Source organism: Stigmatopora nigra, chromosome 4, assembly GCF_051989575.1.
Source record: "Stigmatopora nigra isolate UIUO_SnigA chromosome 4, RoL_Snig_1.1, whole genome shotgun sequence".
NCBI classification, from domain to species: domain Eukaryota; kingdom Metazoa; phylum Chordata; class Actinopteri; order Syngnathiformes; family Syngnathidae; genus Stigmatopora; species Stigmatopora nigra.
The window spans coordinates 12752245-12778514 of NC_135511.1; the positions used below are offsets into that span (position 1 = coordinate 12752245).

General features: G+C 37.3%; 5 protein-coding genes across 11 annotated transcripts; 2 read left to right on the forward strand and 3 right to left on the reverse strand.

Annotated features, from left to right (window-relative positions):
• Window positions 1–40: 40 nt before the first annotated feature.
• On the reverse strand, window positions 41–999 carry LOC144196069 (ubiquinol-cytochrome-c reductase complex assembly factor 3-like). Its single transcript, XM_077716061.1, has 2 exons — window positions 646–999; window positions 41–302 (listed from the first exon to the last, which is right to left on the reverse strand). The coding sequence occupies exons 1-2, from the start codon at window positions 760–762 to the stop codon at window positions 171–173; spliced, it is 249 nt and encodes an 82-aa protein (XP_077572187.1). The 5' UTR covers window positions 763–999; the 3' UTR covers window positions 41–170.
• An 840-nt stretch (window positions 1000–1839) lies between these two features.
• On the reverse strand, window positions 1840–10085 carry LOC144196033 (FK506-binding protein 15-like). Of its 6 annotated transcripts, none has more exons than XM_077716005.1 (27): window positions 9870–10084; window positions 8785–8888; window positions 8622–8700; window positions 8393–8462; window positions 8198–8272; window positions 7970–8068; window positions 7640–7789; window positions 7495–7563; window positions 7283–7426; window positions 6987–7102; window positions 6869–6911; window positions 6522–6629; window positions 6311–6395; window positions 5991–6091; window positions 5815–5878; window positions 5612–5721; window positions 5437–5535; window positions 5222–5316; window positions 5050–5149; window positions 4729–4900; window positions 4472–4608; window positions 4098–4241; window positions 3727–3828; window positions 3485–3592; window positions 2729–3255; window positions 2528–2615; window positions 1840–2395 (listed from the first exon to the last, which is right to left on the reverse strand). In XM_077716005.1, the coding sequence occupies exons 1-27, from the start codon at window positions 9917–9919 to the stop codon at window positions 2312–2314; spliced, it is 3123 nt and encodes a 1040-aa protein (XP_077572131.1). In that variant the 5' UTR covers window positions 9920–10084; the 3' UTR covers window positions 1840–2311. The 6 variants fall into 6 exon arrangements, with proteins under 6 accessions (XP_077572131.1, XP_077572128.1, XP_077572130.1 ...); XM_077716002.1 differs by having other exon boundaries at window positions 5815–5896; XM_077716004.1 differs by having other exon boundaries at window positions 6311–6398.
• A 421-nt stretch (window positions 10086–10506) lies between these two features.
• LOC144196059 (fibroblast growth factor 17-like) lies at window positions 10507–13952 on the reverse strand. Of its 2 annotated transcripts, none has more exons than XM_077716048.1 (5): window positions 12879–13952; window positions 12731–12767; window positions 12353–12497; window positions 11488–11594; window positions 10507–11088 (listed from the first exon to the last, which is right to left on the reverse strand). In XM_077716048.1, the coding sequence occupies exons 1-5, from the start codon at window positions 13001–13003 to the stop codon at window positions 10780–10782; spliced, it is 723 nt and encodes a 240-aa protein (XP_077572174.1). In that variant the 5' UTR covers window positions 13004–13952; the 3' UTR covers window positions 10507–10779. The 2 variants fall into 2 exon arrangements, with proteins under 2 accessions (XP_077572174.1, XP_077572173.1); XM_077716047.1 differs by having other exon boundaries at window positions 12353–12530.
• A 2183-nt stretch (window positions 13953–16135) lies between these two features.
• LOC144196071 (negative elongation factor B-like) lies at window positions 16136–20263 on the forward strand. Its single transcript, XM_077716064.1, has 13 exons — window positions 16136–16338; window positions 16805–16965; window positions 17044–17143; window positions 17359–17589; window positions 17669–17854; window positions 17954–18066; window positions 18147–18249; window positions 18465–18560; window positions 18647–18789; window positions 19025–19131; window positions 19313–19454; window positions 19617–19725; window positions 19841–20263. The coding sequence occupies exons 1-13, from the start codon at window positions 16225–16227 to the stop codon at window positions 19997–19999; spliced, it is 1764 nt and encodes a 587-aa protein (XP_077572190.1). The 5' UTR covers window positions 16136–16224; the 3' UTR covers window positions 20000–20263.
• A 1038-nt stretch (window positions 20264–21301) lies between these two features.
• On the forward strand, window positions 21302–25422 carry LOC144196045 (arrestin domain-containing protein 1-like). The gene is made up of 8 exons (XM_077716021.1): window positions 21302–21810; window positions 22787–22897; window positions 23041–23091; window positions 23215–23369; window positions 23479–23661; window positions 24038–24214; window positions 24452–24968; window positions 25194–25422. Exons 1-8 carry the CDS (start codon window positions 21582–21584, stop codon window positions 25229–25231), a joined length of 1461 nt encoding a protein of 486 aa, XP_077572147.1. The 5' UTR covers window positions 21302–21581; the 3' UTR covers window positions 25232–25422.
• Window positions 25423–26270: the final 848 nt, after the last annotated feature.

A 26270-nucleotide genomic window follows, 5' to 3' on the forward strand; every position in this document is an offset into this window, starting at 1 on the left:
AGAATCTGAATAGCAAGTGAACACACACCTTTGGGTGTAGAATTCTGATGTAATGGTGGAATATACCACATTCAACATTGGTATCACAATCAAGCATCCATTTTCTTGAATGCATAACTGTTACTCTAGATGTCAAATAAATCTGCAACTAGTCAGAAAATTGTTTCAGTCTATCTAGTGGAGCGTCCGATCCCTCTGGCAATGTTCTCATCGGTTTCTGCGGCCTCCTTGAGTGTCTGCATTATAAGAATATTTCGTTTTCTTGTCTCTTCCATTCTCACAGGATTTGACTCTGGCAAATTCTGAGGACAAAAAAAAAAACACCTTTTCAAACAGTGATTAACATTTTTTTTACATTGATGCACTCTCCCAATATCAGGAAATATCTGATTTGTGATCATGGTAGAATTATTTTAGATAAACAACCTGGTGCATTATTGGAGTGCTGAACTATTAACCTTTCATAGGGCACTTATTGCCATTGACGGTTGCAGACGTCAAAGTAAATTTAACTGGATTGGAAACCTGAAAAACTTACTATTAATATTGTGAGCTATGTGACACAAATTTAATGTCCACCTTATGTCAACACGAGGTCACTGTAGTACCCAAAAAGACAAATATGACATCGTGGATATGAATCACCTTGATTATTTCCTTTCGCCTTTCTTCGCCGGGAACAATAATCGACCACATCCCATAGCCGATCCCAACAATTGCAACCAGACCGGTCGAGGTCAAGATGGTTCGCATGCCACTCATTGTGGACACACAGAGATCCACCGCAGTTGAAATCGGTGTATACAAATGAAAATTAGACCAACTTTTACATACGAACGTTGAGCCCAAGTTGACAGCGACGTTTGGTAATATGGGATGTCATTTGACTTTTACCCATAAAGCACCGCGGCAGAAAATTAGCGCAAGATGCGGAGTCAGGGTCAGCAACCTTATCAGGCAGCCATTTTAAAGCACTGAAATTATGTCCTTTTTGCAAATCTTTACGGGGTTTCAAAAAGTTTGTATTTAAAAATGAGGGATGAGGAAAAATAAATACTTGAGTGTTCAGTTTATTTCCTGCATCTATGACGTTTATGAAAACCCGGATGTAGAGACGCCTTTACCGGGTTAGCCCGTTGCGGCGGTACGTCAGCGCCTTCGCCATTTTGGTAGAGGCAGGTTTCATATTTAATTGGAAAATTTACCAATTGTCAAGACTAAAACATGAAAAGGGTTTTGTCTAAGATCTTTATTGTGTACGTTCATATAATCATAGCAAAATTATGTAAAAGTATTCTCTAGATTGTTCCCCATGGTACAAGTGTAAAATTCATGTTGTTTTGAAATGTACGACAACAGGAATAGATCAGAAAAAGACATTGTGCAGCACAACAACATACCAGAAATACATTGACGTTTTCACACCACCTCAAAAACCAAGATTTTGTTTTGATTTCATGAGAACATAATTTAAAAACTTTCCCCAATATTCTGCCATACAACCTGTTTGAATCAATTGTTTAAAATATCATTACAAGGGAGAGTACAAATAAAGTGGCTCTTTTCAAAATAATTTAAACTCATTCTTACTCATTCAATCAGATTTATATGGTGGTGGTGGGTTGTGGGGGTCCACGGTTATAGAAAGTTAAAATAAAAGTCTAACTTTGGTTTCATTAGAAAACCTTGTGTGTAATCTCATTTGATTATTTTTTACTTCCACAATTTAAGACATGAGTTGTAAAGGTTATAGGGAAAATAGTGGAAAATGTTTAAAATGTAACATATATAAGACAATAAGCGAGTATTGGAACAGGGGTTGGAAGCTTTTCAAATTTAAACTCATTCTTACTCATTCAATCAGATTTATATGGTGGTGGTGGGTTGTGGGGGTCCACGGTTATAGAAAGTTAAAATAAAAGTCTAACTTTGGTTTCATTAGAAAACCTTGTGTGTAATCTCATTTGATTATTTTTTACTTCCACAATTTAAGACATGAGTTGTAAAGGTTATAGGGAAAATAGTGGAAAATGTTTAAAATGTAACATATATAAGACAATAAGCGAGTATTGGAACAGGGGTTGGAAGCTTTTCAAATCTTTTGAACATATTTCCCTCAAGAAAAAAATGTAGTTATACAAAATAATTGTCATTTATCATTAAGCTAACCCAAATCTTAATATTTATATGTACTTTTCCAGTGTCCTTGGGCTGTCACAGTCTAGATTTCATCATTTTAGAAGTCACATTGACATAATTTGTAGAGGCTGACATAGTCTCTAATGTGCTGAACTTTAGTATTCAATGTATTTCAACTCCGCCAAACAGGATCATCATCTTCACTATTGTTGTTGTTGTCCAACAATGGATCTGGTGGTGGACGCCCCTTCAGGCTCTGAAAAAAAAAAAATCTCGTTTTGAAAATAAAAACAGATTTACCTATTTGACACATGAATACAAAAAAAGTCCAATTGGAAATATATTAAGGACAAACTTGATTAACGATTTATATAGCTCCCTTTCTCACCAACTCATCTTCCTCTTCTTCTTCTTGCAAAAGAGGAGCTACCTGAGAAATGGACTCCCCGTTTTCTGTGGGCAATTCTCCAGTCAGACTAAGACAAGAAAATAAAAAAAACAGTTGGGTTATGAACTTCCAAATGATAAATTGATAATCCATCGCAAGAAATACATGTAACAATGCCCCTAAATGAAAAGGAGCACCTACCGTTTATTTTCACCCTTGCTAAACTGAAGTTCATTTGGTGGTGGGGGTGGTTTGACTGGGGGTCCAACACATTCCTGAGAGTCTGGATCAATGTCTCCTGATTTTGTTAAAAAAACAGAACTCTGCTCCTCTTCACCCTCAATTAAAACACTTTGATGAGGTCCAGCCTTTGCATTTGCTGTCCCACTTGCGTCATTTACTGCCTTCTCCTGCTTTTCATGACATTCTAATCCTGTCATTGGTGCAAATTTTGCCACATCTGAAGCAAATTGTTCCTTCGAATCAGGTAACTGCTCGCGCATTTCAGCTTCATCTTGATGAATTGGGTCTTGACTTCTGTGATGGTCGCCGTCCTCCATCCGTTTGCTGACTGCATTTTCTTCACTGACGAGGACCGTGTTGTTTACCTTCTCCTCTTTTTGTTCCAAATCTTCTTTTTGTTCTTCTTCCTCTTCTTGATCGGATAACTCTTCTTTCTCACTTGTTGTAAGAGAGTCTTTTCCATGTAGATGATTTAAAGTTTCATTCTGGAGACACAATGAGTCAAAATTCATGGAAAGATCAAATAAAGGGCTTTTTATTTTAAAATTCCAGTATAAAGTTGGACAATCCAAGTTAGCAAATGACACAGTTGCACCATTATTACTTAGAGAGAAAATGACATTAAGACCAGAAAATGTGTCGTATAGAATTTTCTAATTTACCCAAAATGAATCAACAAATCCTACAATTGAACTGCATTTATTCTGTACTTACCTTAATCGTATTCATAAGTATACGGAGCACAGTTTGGCCAGTGTAATTTTCATTGAGATCAAACTCTCCCCGTAGAGAATGAAAAACAGCATTCATGACACGCTTCACCTACAGTCAAGTCAAAAAGGTCTTTTTAGGTTGTTTGTGTCAACATTAATTCTTAATGAACGGACAAATACAACAGGAATGTCAATGAGCGCAAATAATAAGTTGAGTGAAAAAAAAAAAAGACTACTATTTACCTCTGTTGCTGTATATGCTGAACTTTCCTGCTCATTCAGTTTCTTCTGAAGACCAGCCACCCGTCTCTCCAAAGACGCTATCACAGTGGAGCTCTGTGAATCCTTTCATGTACAGGCCATGAAGGAAAAATGTGCATCAGTAAAATCAATTCAATCCAAGATTAACATGGGGCACAACGTGATGGGTCACAAACAGATTTGGCAAAGGATTTTTTCATCGTTGGTTCTATACAGAGCTTGAATGAGTCGCTCCTTAAGAGCATACATATTGGTATATGAGCCTTAAGTAGAGTTGTTCCAATGTTAACTGTTTAAAAAAAAAACGAAGTAAAAAGTACTTGCTCTTGTGTGTTACACTGTAACAAACTTGCCTTTTCCCGTTGCTCCTTTAACAGATTATTTCTCTCCTTTTTAAACTCGGCCATCTCCCTCAAATGTTTTTCTCTAATTGACTCTAAAGCCTGCTTGTACTTGACCTTCCAACTTTCCTCTACCTCTACATGGTGTTGACACCTCTGGAAAAAAATTAGCAAAGGTAACAAGTACAAAGTTACTTATGATTAAAAAATAATATCCATACCTCTTCTGCCGTCACATGCTATGATGTATTAGGACTCATTTTCTCCTACTTTGTATTACCTTCCCTAGTGTATATATTTTCATGATAGTGTATCAAAAGTTACTTTAAGTCTCACCCAAAGTGTACACACTAACAGTAGGCACCGAGTAAATAAACAAAGCTTACTTGTTTTAGATTATCTTGAATCGTCTTCAGGTCATTGACTTCCTCCGTCATATTTTCCAGCTTTAATTCCATCTCCTTGCATTTTAGCCGCTCTGCACCATATTGAGCCTGGACTCTTTCTGATATTTTCTTAAACTCTAACACAAACAAGCACATGTTGACAGTAATGTTAAATCAGTGATTTTATCGTCTGTTTGCAATAGCCTTCCCAATACCTTATTCCTGTCGTATTAATAGGCCTACTAGGCTTAACCAACCTTCAAGCTGTGATTCCAGCTCAGAGATGTGTTGAGAGTGGCGTTCACAGTCGAGCTGCCTGGCGCTCAGTTCAGTCTGCAGCTCCAGAAACTTCTGTTGATGAGCCAAAAACTCTAGTTTGACTTCAGATAACTGGGCTGTGGTGGAGGCCAGTGCTTCATTCAACTGCATCTAGTAGAAACGCAATAGGTACAATGAGAAATGATTTTTTTAATATGCTAATTCTACATCTAAGGTTTTGAGGCATTTTCACCACACATGTTTCACAATGTAAAAGTACCTCCACACTGTAAAACCAAAGAACAAACAGCAATACCAACCTTGTCTTTTTCAGCCTGGAGTAGTCTGGCCTGACTCTGTACATTTGAGAACTTTGAGTCGTTACTCTTTTCCAACAATGTGTCTCTCTGTTCCAAATACCTACAAGAGATATTTAAATCAGCTTCATCCAAGTGCTTATAAATGGAAGCATTCAAAACTATGACAACTTACCCATGGTTTTGGTTTAAGAGTTCATTGATTTTAAAGTTTTGCTCCTCAATACGAGAGCTTTTCTCAAACATTTCCTTCTTTAAGCATTCATTTTCCTAATAATAAAAAGGAAAATCACAATGTCAGCTGCGAGAAAGGCACTTCAGGTGTGATATTTGTCTCAATATTTTTGATAGTTCTGTACAATTTTTATGATCATACAAGGTGGGCTATACCTGGATGATTCTTAGAAGGTTTTGCATGACCATGGAGGACTCCATTGATATACCAGACAGACTCAAGGGGGCCGTTCCCTGCCTTTGAAGATCATCTACCTAATAAAAAAAAAAACACCACAAGTAGGTAACATTTGTGTTAAAGCCAGATGGCCCATATCCTTGGATTTTATACCTTAGATGCAAGTTGATCGACTCTGTCAGCTACTTTTCCGACTGCTAAGCGGATTTCCGTGTTTTGCTGTCTGGCCTCGATCATCAATAAGGAAGTCACGTCATTGGTGCCTGGACGAAGGAGGTTTTCTCCACTTAGAATACCCGAATAAACATTGTGACTTTAAATGATTTTTCTGCATTCACTGAGTTTTCATGTGGTACCAATGAAAGGAACACGTGCGGGATGAACCTGGCCAACGGACTGGAGCTGAGTCGGAACAGAGGTCTGCGTATAGGAGTAAGGCTTTCAAACAACAAAATGAAGAATGAACAGAATACAAAATCTCTTATTTACTCGGAGTAAAAATGTACTGATGACAAAATGCAAAAAATCTCACCTGAAAAGGATGCATGTTGCCTAGCAAACTAGGCTGTGCGGCAAAATTGGTAATGCTGGGAAGCACGTTGGACGGAAAAGCGGGGCATGGGTGTGGAAGCACTACGAGAAACAACACAAACCAAATAAAATGCCAATTAACACAAATATCCAATGTTGCAAGAAAACCACACATTCACTATTTAATGTGAAACAAAAAGACACCAAATGGTTGCCATCTAACTTGTCATTCTGCTCATATTTTCACATGGAAATCGAATTGGATTATTTAAGATGCTGGAAGACGGGATGGAAAAACTTGTACTGTAAATAAAAGTTCACCATGTCCTTGAACGGGGGCAGCCGAAGTGATCTGCACAGGAGATGGCGCAGCAGACGTATCCTTGCCTCGACTCGTGTTGGAATCCTGCTGGAAAAAGGTAAACAATATACAATATATATTATTGGAAATTTACTGCATTATTAATTTTTGGATTTTTTTTTTCTTGCCACAATGATGGAAAATGAGCAATTTAGAGCTAGATGCAGTCACCTCAAACTCCGAGTCACTAGAGTCAGGCTGGCTTGTTAGGAAAGGTAACAAGGGCTGGCCCATCTTTGCCATACGAGAAATCAGCTTGGCTTTTGTAACATCTGCAGTCTAAATTTGGAGAAAATTTTTTTTTAGAAATGTTTTAACAAAATGTGTTGATGTGCTCATGTTGCATTCGCCCATTTTCACCCACGGTCCTCATTTGAGGACAGGCTGTAATTGGTATAAAAGGTTTCCCCATTTTGGCAAATGTCTGAAAAGTGTCTTGGAAAAAAATCTATTAAAAATGATAACTTTGGTTAAAATGGGTTCATTAGAAAACAACCATCAAGATGACTTGCTGTTACCTGTTCATTGATTGAATTTGATTTTGCACGTTGAGTTGTCTCCCTTAGAGGAAAAAACAAGACAAAAAAAACAATGACATTTTTCCACAAATACTCCTATTACTTATTTAAGACTCACCCTGTTTGCACTACTGGCTCTTGTGTCAAATTCTCAAGACTAGGAGCAGAGGAAAGCGTACCACCAGAATCTCTGGAACTGGTCTGATCAGAGCCAGACTCTTTGGAGAATTTCACCTAAAGCACAGAAACAACTGAAATTTTTTTCTTAGACAAGATAAACTTGACTTATCCAGGTGACATCTTTGTTCAAACTTAAATTAATAATTATATGTCAGAAAAGATCATTAAAAAAAGGTTGACAAAGTAACTTATTATGTGGCAAATTGATTGATTTCAATATTTCAAGACACTCACTCGTTTTAGCGCTGCTGAAAAAATAAGGGTGCTGTTAGCTGGAATGCATTCGGGGACACCTTTAGATCCATAGGCAAGGTTTGGGGGGACAACAATGAGTCGACAGCCAAATTTCTTCATCCCCAGCATGCCTTTCTCCCAACCCTGCTCACAGAACGACAGCATTTAAAACAGGAATAAATATTGTAGAAATATACACACAAAATTCTCACTTGAATGACTTTTCCGGCTCCAATTTTTACACGTAACAACTTGTCTTTTTTTTGGTTGGAGTCAAACATCTGAAATGAAAAATTTGAACATGGATTGCCACCAATAAAGCAAATAGATTTCTGTTTATTAGTATTTCTATGTTACCTCTCCAATAGTGTGGTTCTGCAAGAGCCAGCCTTTATACGCCACCTCCAAAGAGTCGCCATGTTGGACAGCTTGGCCTTCTCCCAGACTTAGATCTTGAGTTAGCACTACATCTAACCCATTGCAGGTGTTTGCCTTTGCCAAACACACCTAACGCAAAGAATATATACACACTGATAGGAAAATACTTAAAACACCCAAGTACTACTATAGTATTTTTCTTTAAATATTTGTACACTATGACTATCATAGCGGAAATGATAAGGTAGACCTCACATCATTTGACCATGCAAGAAATAATTTGAATACAGAATGAGCTTTTTTACTCACTTCTTTACAGAAATCAGATGCTGATTTCTCGGATTCAAACATAAGAGACCAATTCTGCCTTTGGTCATCGTAAAATGTACAATAATTGTTTGGTTGCACCTGCAAAAAAAAAGTAAGCAGCTGTGAATCTAATTTTATGGGCTTCATTACACTGTAAAAGTCTAGAAGAAAAATTATTTGCTTCAGAAAGTGAAGAAAAACACATTTGTAATCGTTTTCGAAACTCACCGTGAATATGAAATCAATGTGAATCTTGGCAGAAGTCACTGGTTTCTGCTGGCTCAAGTACAAAAGCAGCTTGTACTACACAGAAAAAGAGCGTGATTGAGAAAAAATGTCACAAGAGAACAACTCTCTTATTCCATATGCACAAATATTGTAATGTATACTGTAGCCAAAAATCATCAAGTCCACAGTCCCTACCTCTTTACTTGTGTGGTTTCCCAATATGGCTGCCCCCAGCTTTCCCTGCTTCACATACTGTCCATTTATACTGTATAAAAGGCATGCAATCGTTTTAAGACATTCCCTTAAGATAATAAAGTGAATCTCTTTGAGCATTCAAACAAAGTGTATATGGCAAAACGAATCCACAAGTCATAATTCAAACAAACTGCAATTCATCGTTAGACATTTAAAATCAAAATATTACTATCGAAAGGCTTGGACTGCCGTGGCAATCAACACTTCAAAGGTTCCAGGTGATGGTGCTGTTGTCTGGATGACTGAAACTGAAAAATACGATGAGATAAAAATTGAAGTAGGCCAGTCACATTACGTATATGATATCTGCTTTTCCCTTGAAAAGGACTGACCTGGGTTTGAGTTCTTTCTTGGCTGTTTTGGTGCTATATAATGAAAGGATTCATTCCCTTGACTGTTGTTTTCGTCAATCCCAAACAAGGATGCCAACTTGGCCCTATGAGCAGATGAAATGTTAAGACAAAATAGGAAGCAGATTTCTAAAAAGCTCCACAAATTTTTATCTAATAAAAATGTCAACACAATGAGGTGGACAGTCCAAAGTCGAATAATTTTATTCAAAATATACGTAGTATTTCAACACATTGCAACACTGGATTGACCCCTGCTGGAGTGATTGCCATTTTGGGTCACGTAACTACCCTAAAGCAATGCATTTGGGTTGATCTATGAACTTGATGAATGCTCCTTACGCATCAGTGTTGCCAAACCCATCATCACTACCTTTTACCTATAGACAACATTTGGCGCATCATAAAGAGGAAGGTGCGGCGGCTGAACAGTTAAAGGCCTATATTAGACAAGATTTGGGCAAATCTATACTTTATTCCAAATAAAACATGATTGCAATATAAATTCATATTTTTTTTCACAGACCTGTTAGAATTTATTTAATTGGATTATTGAGTTATTAATATCTATGTGCACGTTGACACCACACTTTACAATAATTAAGGTCTAAATGTGTTTCGAAAATTCCATGGAAATAAATACATAGTACTACATATTCATGGTTCCTTTCCCTGTTTTTAAGCATAAGATCACAACAATAAAAAATATGTATAACACTGCATGTCGTAAAAAATAAAATACACTAGTACCATGAAAGAAAAATCACGTAGTAATCAAAATCCATTAAATGGGGATGGACATTATAGATTATTAAAATGAAATTGACAGTTGAATAATGTTACAACTTTTGAATGCTTCTTTCATCAACCATCAAATGGAAGCAAGTAAATAACCTCCTAAACTGGGAAGTATTAAAAGTAAGTAATAATCTATATGTTTGGCAAACTGACCACAAAAATGATGTACATACCTATCCATCACTGACAATGGCAAGGGAGTATTATGCTAGGTAGATGACTCCTATGCTAACACATACTTCGTCGTCGAGAAAAGAAACCCCACTTACCCGCCTGCGGGTGACAAGAAATCTCTATCTTCGTCGTCTCCACCAAACATTTTATCACTTAAAAGGCAATACGTGGCAAATAAAACATGTGATCTAACAAATATACGTTTTTTTGCATGGCAACTAAGTGGAACTTGTAATCTCTTCCTGGTTGAGGCGATTGGATACCAGCTGACTTTCCACGTGATACATGTCTGTGGCTTGCATTTGTAGACCGCAGCCAAACTGAAAGAGACTTCGAATGCGGCCTGCAAATACCTGTGATGTGCTAAAGCGGAGGCCATGTTGGAGGGGGCAATACCCCCATTTTAGCCTATGCAATCAAATTTAAATAAAATAATTACGTGCTGATTTCTCAACAGGTTTATAAACGTGTGTGTCATGTCAACATTTATTTAGATTATTTTCAACAGCATCATTATTGTTTGCACATAAGTATTGCATATTATTGTTATGTTTGGGTTCATTTACTACCAATTGGATTATTCTTTCCTATTTCAGAAAAATACACATGCACAAGCAGCCATGTATGATGTATGCACTCACATTTTAAAGGTAAAATCCCAATTTATTTCCTCTTGTAAAATGTTACAAATAAATACATGAAAAATTGAAGATGTCTGTTTCCCAGACATTTTTAATGCACACAAAGACCATTGGACATACATGACCAAGTCTTACTACTTCATTTTCCCTTACACGTAATCGTGCATATTGTGTCCCTTAGAAAAACAGTGCAGCATTATTACAGTAATAAGAACACTGAATATAGAATACTTAAATTGGTTTAATCCCTTTCAGTAAAATATTTACAAAAGAGCATTTATTATTATAAGACATGGTGACCATATTTTACATTTGATAATATACAAAAACAGAAGAGTGATGTTTTCCAAAGTGAAGGCTGTAGTCAGTTCCCTTTTTTTCTCGCTGCCAACTTTCGTGACGTCTTATTCCTTTTGGCGCGACGTGTAGCTGGAAATCGAATGAAATCGAAATGTTTGCTTTGGTCAGCATTGGGAAAGGGAGGTGAACCAGTGTGGAGCCTTTTGATAAAATGGACTTCTCTCTGATTCTCTCTTGTTTTAGATGCCTTGATGGGTCTCCCTTTTCTTGTGAAAGCAACATACCAGCGTTTGTACTTGGCATTCTGGAAAGCTGTGTAATTGTTCTCCAGTACAATCTCTGTGAAGATACAGTCTCTGCTAAAACCCCTGCGCTGTATATGGATGGGGGAGAGAGAGAGAGAGAGAGAGAGAGAGAGGTTTTTTTTTAATGTTAGAAGATTCTTTAAAATATATTTTTCACAGTAAATTATTAGTGGATAGCAACAGCAAGTGATTCATTTGTGATACCAAAGCATGTTTTTCCCAAATTACAGTTGGATGAAATGTTCTACTCTCTACAGGTCCATTTCAGAAGTCCAAATGTTATTTTTTGATGCACCAATGTGTTTGCCTAATGTATATTGTAAAATTTTTAGTTTGATATCTACTTTGATTTTAAATGCTGATTTGTTTAGCTTACAATATGAGCAACATGGTCCACTGTTTTATTGATAAGTGGATAGATTTTCGATATGAACTACTAAATGTCGTACGGTTATTTAAACTACTACCTTTCCAACAAGTTTTCCCTTCCGGTTCATACAGAGGTAGCGTCCACTTTCTGCACCTTTTATCCTGACCCGACTGCCAAACGTATCTGTTTCAACAAAGAGACGAGCTGCAAACAAAATAAAAAAATACATATTACACCAATCACAAAGCCGGTAAATACAACATACAGTTCAAAGAAAATTGATGATTTTTTTTTAAATATAAAGTGATCAAACCATTGATAACAGTGGATCTAAACAAAATCAAACAAAGCACAATCAATTAAGTCACTTGTGCTTGTAGCAATCCCATAAACGAAATAAATTGCCTTTCCTCTTAGGCTAGGCTACTTGATTAAGAAAATGTCGTCAGTGAAAGGGGGCTCTTGTAGAATATACATTCGCAATTCGCAATTTAACTTACTGCAAATTGTGGCAGGTGGTAATAACAACAAGCTTGTGTATTGGGCCCATCGTAACAAATGACTTTGCCAATCAGCCTCTAATTTGCCAGACGATGACTTCATGGATTCTGCTGATACACTAGCTTGCATTAACATGCCACGGGGGTTGGGTTTTTTTCGTGCTGGCTGGAGGTGAACCCTAGCTGTGGCTAAGGACAAAGGCTGCCCGGCAGGAGCCTTGTGACTAGAAACCCAATGGATCATAATTTCTATTTGATAAACAAGTTAAATATCCAAAACAGGTATTTATTTATATGAGCTATTGAGCAAAAATAAAAAATCTATTAAAACGGTTCTTTAGAGTGAAATTGGAAGTGTTTGCTTTGAGTTAAACAGTATATTCAAAAAAACTTAAGAATGTGAGTATAGATAGTTTCATGCAGGTGTATGGATCAGAATGACTTTTGGGAAATGACTTTTACCGTAGACATTTCCATCCTCGGCTGTGGCGGTGACTCTTTTGCCCTGAATCTGGACGTGTTTTGCACTGGTTCGGCTGTAGAGCTGGTAAATCCTGACCTGTCTGCGGCTGACCTGGTCCGTCACTGCACCCTGTGTCCTCACGTACTGGTTAAAATTAGGAGACGGGTGATTCTCCCCCTTTTTTGTAAAGTGAAAAATACAATCTGTAATGCTTTCTTTCTAATCTGGGATTTAGCCGATTTCTCAGGTTATTCAAACATGGGTAAAATAACTTTTGAATGGAAAAATCAAACTAGTCAAAAGAGCTGTTCTTTGGTCATTTTAGTGGAAGATGAAATCTAAAAAAAAACTGAAAGGATTTTTTTTCATATTCTTACCTTAGCATGGCTCCAGAGCATGAAAAACTGAAATGATCTGCAGAAAGAATTTTTTTTTTAACAGCAGTGATTAAAATCAAATATTTTTTGAAGGAGGGCAGCCATGGCGGTGGCCAAAATATTACAATCACAATTACATTAGACTTACAGGTAAATACAATGTTGGTTTATTCCATACATTTTCTTTTTCTGATGAAACTGGTCAAGAAGTGGGTTTTTGAGGAAAGATATCCCAAATGGGTGCAGGAAATTTAGCACAATAAAGCAGCCCATCCACCATACCAGTCTTTGGAATCAACACTGAGTTTTGGCTTCACGGGTATCAAAAATCTCATCCCGTTGACGAGTGTTGAAATCCTCTTGGAAAAATCCATGGAAATCCTCAAAGATCCGCTTGGCCACATCCATTGTAGTCCAAATTAATTCACGTATCCAGCAGTATCAAAATAGGATTGATCTCTATGTGCAAAATCTTTGCTTTGAAAGGTTTCGGCGTTAGTCTGAATCTGCTTTTTCCTCTTTTCTTCTTGTTTAAATGTTGACAGGGAAGGCCTAAAAACTATTGCAGATTGTCAGAACAATCACTTTCCCCCCAAGATGGAAAATTGCAATGATTTTTTTCCAAAAATGTTACCTTAATTACACATGATTTGCCTCAATTAGAAGAGCAAATGGACCCTCCTACCTAGCTTTCGGGATCATTTCCGCGGCATTGTATTTAAAAGTGTGTAGACATGGGTGTGGCAAGAAAACTCCTCCCACTACTACCGCTGCACTTCCCTTTCATCTTATGTTAACCGGTCACACTTCTGGTTCACATTAAGACAAATCATGTCGACAAAAGGCCTGATTCAACCTTGCATAATTTGCAATCCACATCCCAGGATTAGTTTAATTTACAGTAGTCTTTCTTTTGCGGAGATAAATGCGAGGAGATGAGAAACAAATGGTTGCTATGACAAAAATCAACCTAACCCTGACCTAGCTCAATATAGAAAATTGGTATAATCTATTATATCTACCTATTCTCTATAGCTATTGGCACAAAGAGGATCTGCAAAGATGTGTCGGATTTTAAAATTAGCAAAAGCACTACTATACAAAAAAGTAACTGACTACATCATCAATGACTAATAGGAAATATACCTATATATAATATAAATATAGATATTCTTGCTGTTTCTGTCCCACCTTTTTTAAAGAGAGTGAGCTTGAGCCTATCTCAGCTGACTTTGGGCAAGGGGACTAGTCACCAGCCAATCACAACGCACATGTAAACAAACAGCAATCTACTCTCACATTGACCCTTACGAGCATTTAATTAACCCGGTGTGCGAGGAAATTGAATAATCCTGTTGAAAAAAAAAACGCAGGGAACTTCACACTTCAGGAATGCCAGAATCCACAAAAGATTGGTTCCTGCAAAATATTTTCAATCTCACAAAAAATACATTTATATTCCTAAATGTTAAATGTTTTTGGGCAATGGGAGCAAACTAGTAAAATCAATGTTAGAACAAGCTAACTCCAAACAGAAAATCCCATTTAGGGAAGGGGACTCCTCCAACTGCAGTAACAAGTGTTGCTCCATAACCAGCTCTGACCTGGTCGTAAAGAACTCCACCATAAAGAGCAACTGGCCTCCCTTTTCTGACCCTGCAAAAATAGAGGCAAAGATTCAGCACTGGGTGGTCCACTTTATGAATGATCAAACCAAAAGTGAAAAACTTGAGGACTCATTTATCAGCTACTTATTAAGCCATCTGAACCCTCAAGTCAAGACTTACGGTCTCAATACTGAACATATAGCACAACAGCCTATGAATTAAGATACATTACACATTTACCATTTGTTTATAGAGTAATTGTATTATTGTATGATAAACAGTGCAGTGTAGTATCACTTTTTACTATAATTTTTATGGTAGTTTTTTGGGGATTCTATTTTAAAGCCATCACATTGTCCTATTGTTTTTAGATTATGTCTGAAAAGAAGCAGATTTTGTGATTATCCTGAAATTTGACAGGTTTCATTCCAATGACTGTACAAAATGAAACATTCGGTTATAAACTTGGTTTGTGATTTTACTGTGTCCTTGTAAAACAGCAAGACCACTTAACACGTTTCTATTCCCACTGACCACAGTGGAAAAATGCATTTCTTCCACACCTAATTTGAGAAGGAAGGTCACTTCAAAGCTGAGACCAACAAGTCGTTGGAGCAATCGATGCTTGGGACTAACAAATGCACCCGTTGTAAAACTTAACAAGGTGTGAATGCCCTCTGTGTGCCCTCGGACTTTCAGTTTGCAAACTCAGCCGATCTGTGTGTAGTTTTACACAACATTTGGTTTTTGGGACGGGGGGTGGGGGGGTGTATTTACTAGCACAATGTCAGAAGAACACGACCATAAAAGTATCATCATACAGTAAGTAGAATTGCTAATGGGAAGTATTAACTTGAGGGAACCTGCTTTAGATTCGAAACCAAGGTTGAGTGAGAGATGTTTAAAGAAGTAATGTCAATAATACAACACATTGTTGGAATCTACCACTGATTACAGTTAGGAAAATAATAACCAAAAAATTCAAGTTCACGGCACATTAGAATGCCTTTTGTCAATGGAAGGGTGAATTACTGAAAAGAAATGTGAATCCAAAGAAATTGGACTCAAAAATACAAGAAAGTAGACAAACCTGAAAAATAGATAATCCATTTTTGAATGGTAGTTTTTGCAGTTTCTGACTCATTGGAAGAGTGATCAATGTTGTTTGGAGAAGAAACATTGTGTGGCTGGTTGGACTGCTGTGTATAGACACTTTTGATTTATTTGTGTATTTCAGAAATATGTTGGCGACCTCTTAACCTCTCAGCCATTTGTGTCACCCTACCACCCACCACCCAACTCCACAGACCAGTCACCCCCAAGTTCTGTTTGTGTAATCACACACACACACACATACACACACTTGCTCACCCACGGGAATGGTTGCTCTAACATTCAATGAATGAATGCACAAATTATTGGCATTGGTTTTAATGACGTGTTTCTGTGGGGGGAAAAAATCTAAAAACTGGCCAGTCCAAAAACTAGATTGAACAAAAAATAAATTATACAAATGTAAATAATTAACCTAACATCTGGTTAGTTTTTAAATTGGATTCAATAGTTGGCCTCCCTATTCTTTGTCTGAGGTCACCCACACTCGGCAATTACACTTTGGGGGTTCAATTTGATTCTTAATTGACTCTTATTTTATTTTCAAGAAATTCAAATTTCTAGATTTTTTAAACGTGATGGAGATTGTTTTTGTTTTCCATGAAAATTTGAAAACAATGACACACATACATATGGCGGAACCATCATTTCCTATTAGTTTCTGACGAACTGTTTAAGAAGTAACCACGAACGACCTGATAGGCGGAAACCTTTGGTTCTCAAAAACTGTGATACAGAGTTCTTCTCATTTAGAATTCTAAAATCGATGTATAAATGGAAACGAAAATGTTTGGGGGTTTACCTGAGCTCGGGATTTCGAACGGCGAGGACCTGAAAGAAACTCTCACCAACTGCACCGAGCCACTGAAAGCCATTGATCAATTTCAGGTAACGAGTCTTTCACATGGAGTCAATACCATTTATTTTAGATTATAAAAAGAAGTGAAGCTAATCGTGTTCATAAATGTATGCCAGTTTCGAATTATATATCGCCCAGTGTATAGTAAGATAAACCGACCGACTTGCTTGCCGTTTGGTTTGTTGTTATATGCGTTGGAAAAAAGGATATGTACACACAGCAAACAATTAGGAATTGTATTATGAATTAAGCCTATTTATTCCATAATTATTCAATACACAAAGTACTGGGGTGTGCTCATTTTTATGACTATGTAACAACAATCATATTTACACTATCTGCTGCGCGGACCTCGTTATGCTGAGTCCCACTGATGTTGTAGGCAAGACACGCCCCATTGTAAATTATGCTTCTATAAATAGAGTAATTGTCTCAATTAATTATTATCTAAAAAAATAACTTCAATAACTCAAATAAATGCTCTTATGACTGTAGATGGAAAATGGCATCTTGTTGCCAACTCTCCAGTCTGCCCTTCCCTTCCTGGATCTACACGGAACACCCCGATTGGAGTTTCATCAATCCGTCTTTGATGAACTTCGTGAAAAGTTACTAGAACGAGTGGCTACTATTGCCGAAGGCAAAGAGGAGGACAGGTAGGAGGAATTTGGGAAGCTGAAGTGAAATTCTGAACAAATCTGCCATGATGCGTTTATTTTTCCATATATTTGCAGATATGGGAAGCTTGAAGAGTTACTAGAGAAAAGCTTTCCACTGGTCAAAATGCCATCCATTCAACCAGTGGTGATGCAAGTGCTAAAACATCTACCCAAGGTCTGTGTTTGCACCATGTTGAGTATTAATAGCATGGAAATGTGTCGATCAATAAAAAAAGAGGCAAGATGATCTCAATTCATTTTAACTGGGAAGATGAACACTGACAGTCTACACAGTTAAAATCAATTAAGAAGATAGTATTATGTACATTACTACCATAACCCCGATGCTTGAAAAAAAAGCATCATCTCACTAACTGTGAACACCTCCAGGTACCTGAAAAGAAACTGAAGATGGTCATGGCAGACAAGGAGCTTTACAAAGTGTGTGCTGTGGAGGTGAAAAGGCAAATCTGGCAGGACAACCAGGCCCTATTTGGGGATGAGGTTTCGCCTCTCCTGAAGCAGTATATTGTGGAAAAAGAAGCAGCTCTATTCAGCAGCGATCTCTCTATTCTACATAATTTCTTCAGCCCATCTCCAAAATTGCGACGTCAAGGCGAGGTATGTAAATTGTCACATTACATGAAATCAATATCCAACACAGCTGTTTAATTGTTTTCTTTTCATGTGTGCATTGTAGGTGGTCCTGAAGCTAACCCAGATGATTGGGAAGAATGTAAAGCTTTATGATATGGTTTTACAGTTTTTACGAACACTGTTCCTACGGACTCGAAATGTCCACTACTGTACTCTTAGAGCAGAACTGCTAATGTCTCTTCATGACTTGGACATCAGTGAAATCTGTTCCGTTGACCCCTGCCACAAGGTACAAAGAGATTTCTCTCTTAACAAGAGGACAGGGAGATGCTGCAACTTAGGTCAAAGTATATTTCTTTTAATTGTTTAACTTTTTTATTTGCCACAGTTCACATGGTGTTTAGATGCCTGCATTCGGGAGAAGTTTGTGGATGGAAAACGTGCAAGAGAGTTGCAAGGGTTCTTAGATGGGGTCAAGAAAGGTCAAGAAGAAGTACTTGGGTAAAAAAAAAATAGCGGACATGGCTAAGCACCTTTTTTCTTTCTTTTGGATATAAATTGATAGCGACCTATACTTTTAGGGACCTATCTATGATCCTCTGTGACCCATTTGCATCCAACACTCTGGTGCTGACAATCATGAGGAACCTACAAGAGCTTCTTAGTCAGGATGCTCTACCGAGGGTGAGCCAGCTGTTCTTCAATTAGCCAAATTTCACCCGCTATGAATAATGAGCTTGAGTTGAGGGATTAAGCATTTCATTCTTTTGCCAACCTTCATTAAAATCAGAGCAGTTTTAAATGAAAGAAATGTCTGTTTTGAAAGAAATGATAAATATGGAACTTGTGATGAACTTGATTTCAATTAGTATAACTTAAGGATGTCATTTTGTCATCAGGATAGCTCTGATCTGATGTTGCTTCTGAGGATGCTCTCTCTTGGTCAAGGAGCGTGGGATATGATTGACAGTCAAGTGTTCAAAGAACCTCGTCTGGTATTTGCAATTGTTGTACCACATGTTGCACAATTCTTGCCTTTAAAATTTTTTTTCTGATAGTTTTTTTTGTACTGTTAACTCAGGATTTGGAGCTCATGACCCGCTTTCTCCCTGCCATGATGTCTGTAGTTGTGGATGACCATACTTTCACTGTTGACCAGAAACTTCCCAGTGAAGAGAAGACCTCGCTTTCCTATCCTACCACTTTACCAGATGCCTTTACCAGGTAAAATTTTACAGTCGAAGGTAAAATGTATTCACCCACAAAATACAATTATTCAGTAAGTTAATGAAAAATACTCAGTAACTCATGAACGTATTTAGAGGTGTGCACAATTTTTGTGTTTACAACTACAAAAGTGTGCACTTTCTGTAGTAGATCAGATACTTATTTGTACCTATACTTAGCTTGAAAAATGATGAATCAATTATGCAATCATCCTCTGCTGATTCTGCCTTAGATACCTGCAGGAGAATAGAGTGGCCTGTGAAATGGGCCTCTATTACATCCTTCACATCGCCAAGCTGAGAAACAAGAATGCCTTACAAAGGTTACTGCCTGCCCTCGGTGAGAATCCACCATGTTTTCTTAAAAACAGTGAAAGAGGGTGCATAACATTTTGAATTGATCTTGTACTTACTTGAAGGTATTAAGATCAGTTAAAAACTATAAGCTATAAAACCATTTGTCTTTAATTCAATTAAATTGTACTGGGTATTATGAAATGATCTGTCTGTTTTTTCTTAAGTGGAGACCTACAACGATATGGCTTTTGGTGACATTTTCCTGCATTTGCTGACGGGACACCTCACGCTGCTCTCGGACGAGTTTGGGGGAGAAGAATTTTGTTCAGTCGTTTTTGATGGCTTCCTATTGACTACTTTTTCCAGGTTTGCCCTTTTTAACCCTAGACTTTACCAGAGCTTTCCCCCATTAAACACTAGCAATAATCATTTGTTACCTGATCCTATAGCACTAAAATTAGCAGAAGTTTATCGACCTTTGACCCTGTATTACTGTATTTTTATTTTTTTATGCTCATATTTCTACAGTAAAGAAAACGTCCACAGACACATTCTACGTATGCTACTGCATCTCCATCACAAGGTTTTGCCATCACATATGGAAACTTTGGTCAAAACTTTGGAACCACCTAAACAGGTTTGGCTTACATTTTCAGTCAATTTCTGGTAGACATTGTAGCCCAAGTTTGACTTGTATAACAGGCAGTTTGAGCTTGGCTTAATCATTGGTTTTGTTATGGAAAAAAATACAGAGCAGTGATCCTGTGAAGGAACTACACAGCCAACTCCTAGAGAAAATAGAAGCCCAGAAGAAGAGTCCTCCAGTGCCTGAGGAAACTCCATCCATGGATCTCAGCCTTCACCCTGTAAATGTTCCCACCACAGCCTCCACCCCAACTACACCTATCTGAGATCCAAAGGATGCATTTAAATTGAGGCTGACTGTAAATATAGCAAGATGTAGTCCCACAAACATGAGCCTGTTTGTTTATTTGTATAAACATTTCTATAGAGATTTCTTCCTATGAATGTTTCTGTTGGTTTTCCAGCTTTTGACGTCATTCTTTTCATTGTCAATATTTTTGTACTCAAGTGTGAAACCAGAACGATGTATTTTTGTGTTTCAGTAGTCATCAGTGCAAAAAAATAAAAAATCATGAATAAATTAAAAGAAATTTTGAGTATTTTTTCTTTAGAGGGTGATCACTGCACTAAACTCATTACATAAGTATCAATCATGTATTTATGTGACATTGGGATTCAACTTTGGAAGAAATAACTTAAGGCAATGCTAAACACTGGGTACCCTTGTATTCTGGCAGTTTCAATGAAAACCATCTTTTGATGTTTTTGTGTGAGGACGACATCTGCAATTCACCTATTGTGTAAATTACAGATATCTGCATTTGAATTGTGGATACCTGTCACTCCAGTTTCCCAGGTCTCCAATTTGTGTTTCTTCATGCTGTTTAGTCTTAACTGCAGTTCAAAATGTTTTCAAGATAAGACCATTTCTATGCAGCTTCATAGGTTCTCATTGTTTCCATAACACTACAGACTGTGACAATTATGGACACATTTAATTTTAATTGCTGCCACCCTCCCAGTCAAAATGAATGGACAACTATTGCACTGAAAGTTGAGCATTAGCACAATGTATTTTGTTGTCAATACTGATTTAAATACTATAAAATTTAAAAAAAAATCACTTTAGTGTGATATTGGCATACCCAGTGTATTTGTTTTTACTCATTACCTTTATATAAAATATGTCAACAGTGATTCATATTTACATGAATTATATTCATTACTAATGACATATTTATCACTAATATTAATACTTATATAATTGAGGCTAAATGTTTACATCTGGAAATCTCATTTTGGGTCATAAAGGCAGAAACTATCTGGCAAATGCTTGTATTGTGTCTTTTATGACTCAACAGGTGATGTCCACGACAGTGTATGTAATGTGCTATTTAAAAAAAAAAAATTATTTTCCTAAAAATAGACCCTGGCCTTATAAAGAGTTATACCTATAATTATTTAGTTCTTTACGCCTCAAATAAAGCCCAAACACGAGTGACAAGTGGTGTCACTGACCACAAAAGAAAGGACAACGCCATTCTCTTTCATTTCTACGTGTCACAATCAAACCTACGTACGAACAATAGCAACAACAAAAAAGTTCCAAGTCACCTTTTCAAAAATGAAAAAGAAAATGCTCGAAAGGACTATTAATAATCTAGTAGCTATTTTAGTTCGAATAAAACTTGGCTTTTAAATGTTAATGTCGCCCTCTAGCGACAAGAAACAGAACCAAGACGGGCAAGTAACAATTATTCCCCACTCAACGACCGCCCGATAAATAATACTTCTTGCTGGTTTGTTAAATTTTCAACTCCCTTGTATGGTGAGCAAACAGTGAAAAAAAATTGGATTTTATGTATTGGGGCAGGGTGGAAAAAGTGAAGTATTTTGGTGGTGACAGCCATGAGCCACCACCTTGAGAATGTGGTTATGTGTGCTAAGGGGCGTGTTTGGAAGTGGTTGGATCACACAGGTGACGCTCGCAGTTTAGTTCGAGCCGTTTTCGCCACAAATATGGGCAAAATTGACTCTTTTGAGCTCAAATTCGACAGCACTAAGGAGTTTTATAGCCCCGGCGAGTCCATTTCGGGAACTGTGGCTATCAAGGTGGGGCAAAAGCTACAATGTAAAGGTAAGAGTCAGGTAAAAGATCATATGTATGTACTTGGTTTCATCTTGCTCTTATCTACAACAAGGGGGGAAAAATGGAGTCGCCAAACAAGGAAGTGAAACCAACATTTGTTGGAATTGATTTGGTTGTTTATTTTGAATCGTTAGTGAACATATTAGTATATTTAGAAAACGATGTGTTAATGTTTAGTATTTGAAGGTGTTTGAGTTTCACTTCAGGGATAAAGAGATTAGAGTTATAATTAATAAATAGCATTGAGTGTAATGAGATTTTTAAAAATATTCTGTTCTTCAGGAAAACATTCAATAACGTAATTGATATACTTTTATACCTAATGGTGTTTTGAATTATGATACCAGTGAATGAGTATGTAGATGGGTTACCTTATTTTGGAGAAGGAATTGCCATTATTGTATGCAAATTAATTTTCTATTTCATGATTATATGAATGATAGAAAATGGATGGAAAACCATTAACACCAACAACCATCATTATATGCATGTTTAAAAGTGTGCGTGATCAATAATTAAAGGTTTGTGTTGGAATTAATAGCAAAGTGGGAGGACTTCTTTTAGTCAGCAAATTCATTCTGTAAATAAATGAATAAAACTAAATAAACATGCTCAGTTTTACTTCAATAGATACAATACTGCAGGGCATTATGTTCAAAAATAATCTCCACAGTCATTATTTGTAAATTTTGAATAACGCACACAGACATGTTCACAAAACTCAGTTATGAGAAGTTGTGTGCTATTGTTCCCTTTTAAAGACATAATCATGTCATTCATAAATTGGGGTTCCAAGCCTTTGCCAATAAATAAAATGTATTAAAAGTCGAAGGAATGTAAACATTTTCCTGACACATTTATCTAAAGGGTGGCTGTAGAGGACACTGTGATTCAGATATAATCCCTAACTTATTTATTTCCGTATATCCTGTAAACACACAAAGATGTTTATTGCCATTTACAGCTATCAGAGTGAACTGCAATGGTTTCTGTGGCATCACCAATAAACTCAATGAAACAGCATGGACGCTGGAGGAACAATACTTCAACAACACAGTTTCTGTTGCAGATATAGGTACAAAGTTTATGTTGACATTGCTATTAGTGGATTTTTCAGTCCAAACATCTTGGTTCAAAAGACATTACTGCATTTATAACTTTGAGTTTCTGTCATTTGGGATGCCTTTGTCTCCTTCACCTCTTTGTTTCCCTCCTCAGGTACTCTGAAACCAGGAAGTCACACATTTCCCTTCAAGTTTCTTATACCTGGTACGTTCTATGGAAATTTAATTGGCCATTTTAATTTTTTTGTTGTACTCGGTTGAAGTTACTGCTGATATGAATACAATTTTCTGTAAGTACAATACCCATTTAAACATGTTTTTCTTCCAGGCTCGGCTCCAACATCATTTAGGGGCAACTATGGTAGCATAGTATACAGAATAAGAGCTTTCATTGACACACCACGCTTCTGCAAAGACTACAGTACAGAGAAAGCCTTCTTCTTGTTGGATGCCCTGAACTTAAACAAGATTCCAGAAATATGGGTGAGCTATGAACTGTATTTATTTGGCTTAAAACGGACCAATGTATAGGTCGGTCCACCTTAGCTCTCATTCCTATCACTGCTGACTGAAATTGTCTATCTGTACCAAGGGTCCATGTTCATCCTCAGTGGTCCAGGAGTTCACCTACATGTTATTAAAAACGGGCATCGTGATGCTGAAAGCTCAGACTGACAAGAAGGGTTACATACCAGGCCAGATTATTCAACTTTCGGCGATTGTCCACAATAAATCTGAAAAGAGTACAGGCAACATTAGTGCTGCCTTGGTACAGGTAAAGATTCTTTTACATTTGTTGGAGGTAATGAACTTCATGAGTCAGAAAACAACACATTCTAAAAGCCCCCTAAAGCAAAAAAAAAATGGCTAATGATTAGATTTCCAACTAATAATCTGAAAGTTTTTAAGGAGAGAAAATGAAATTACAACAGACCAACAATCTTGCAGGAAAAGGATGTCACAAGACCGATGAAATGTTGTTGCTGAAACAGTTGGAACAAAATTAAAGACTTATTGAGGTTGCTGAGTCAAGAACTAGAATGTCTTAGGAACATAATGTTCTGTCAGTTGGACTACCAAATCAAAAGAAACATGTGTATTGTTCATTGCAATGAGTTGTGGCTATAAATCAATGTGTTCTTCTGTTTCAGAGAGTAACATATCATACAAAAAAACCCATCCATGACTTGAGGGCTATTGCAGAATTGGAAGGTGGTCGAGTTAAAGCTGGCAAAGAGCTTGCGTGGAAGGAGCAGATCATTGTTCCTCCTCTGCCACAGTCCAATCTTGCTGGTTGCGACCTCATCAAGGTCGAATACTACGTAAAAGTAAGAAAACTTGTCTCCCACGTGATTCAAATGGTCACTGATTCAATTGATATACATGATTGGGAACAGTAGCAATATGTCAAAAAATTGGTTGATTCTTTTTGAATGATGCATGTCACAGTTTACATTCCCATGCTTGTCTTAAATATAATTTAGCTACTAGTAAGTACATTAGGGTGAATTGAGATATTGTTCAATACATTTAAATGTCTAATCCCTTCATCTCTCGATGCCCAGGTCAGCCTAAAGTCTCCACAAGTCGTTTTGACATTACCACTCCACATTGGGAATATCTCTTTGGACAGGAGGTTTCAACCATCGCAAAACGAAGCTTCTCTATCTTCTGCAAATGTTGAAAACACGCCACCCGTGATAGCTTCTGCCCCCGCATCGTCTCCACCTCCCACCGCCCCGAAACCGACTCCGCGCGCCGCTCCTCGCGCCAGACTTTCACACTCTGACAATCCAAACGTTACATTGGCTGGATGCCAACCAGGAGCCGAGGGTGGGAGACGGGCGGATGGGAGCTTCACCAACAAGCGGCACTCCCAATTGTCACCAACCGGATTTAGTTATGCTCCTGGCCACTCCTTCCCCAACCGCCATCAGAACCGCTCAGGCGCGAACCCAGAAGGAACTCCGCATAGTGCTTCCACGAGGACTCCAACTTCTTATTCCAATGTGAACACTGCTTTCCCAGCGTTAACTCCACTTTCCTTGCCTCCGGACTACAGGAGCACAGAATTCCCACAAGGTGAGTTGGCGGGATTTCTTTCAGGCTGAGCGCACAGATCATACATATTTGGTATTCAAAGGTCACAATTAAGGTTTCGGAATAATTGTTTTGATTGTTTTCATTCCTTCTCTAGGTTTGTGAAACATGATTATTAAATGGTTGTTACAATTAGGTCAAAGGTATCGAATAATGGGATAAACCATAATGAGTTTTACTAATTGGCTGATTATGATTGTTTTTCAGAGGCTCCACCTTCCTATGACGAGAGCTGCAACACATGAATAAGTGTACAAGGATGATGACATCATGGTGGAATATATGCTTACAATTAAGTGGATTAGTTTTCTTAAAAATTAGTTCCTATTCCAAGTCTACTTTGTAGTTTTTTTCTTCTGCGTACATTTATTTTAAATTAGAATAGCTCAGGATTCCTTTAATATATTTTTAAATAGTAATGTTAAAGGTGAGTTGGTTTGTTTTTATTGGGAAGAGCTTGATTTGTTAAATATATCTGTTGTTGAACAGATTTCTAATTACTTTATTAGAATTTAGCAGAAGAATGTTTTCCTAATCTACTGTATTTTTATTTTTCAATTTTGAAACAGTCCACTCTGTAGATTTAACAGTGTGGAAAAGTTTAATGATCATTTTAAATAACGAATGTTTTGACTTAGAATTTTACTAACCCAATTAAAATATCCTACAAAAAAGCCTCACATTTCTAATTCATTTACAGTATTTATGGTATCCTCTCAAATGTACTACTACTTATAAACCCCAAAACAACATACCTTATCAAGGTTCTAGCTGAAACTAGTATATATTCTAGGGAGACCATCTGACTCTAAAAGAAAACGTAATTTTAGATGCCTCTCATGCTCTGATGAAATTATAATGAAACTTTTTGGCCATATGAAGTACTATCATTACTACGTTGTAGTTTTTGGTAAGGCTCTGTTGCGTTCATTTGTAACCAGCAGCAGGCAGCAATGTGCACAATGTGTGCAATCCCCCGGAAATCCAAACGAAGAAGTGCAAGTCTAACAACTGCACTTGTAATTTAACAACACCATCCTCGCATCCTCCTAAACTTCACATTTCAAGGCGAAGAGCGTGATGGCATGCTTTCCCCCCTTTTTTTAACAACTCTTAAAAGTTTGATTCTCTAAGATATGCCACTGTTTATGGTAGTTCCGCTTGAATTTGAGTGACTCGGTCAACTTTTCCAAACCTGCAGGAACAAAGCCCGATCGAATGTCAACAATAGTTTTCAGTGCGCCGGATACACTGCTTTAAAATCTAGTACAGTATACTTGCTTT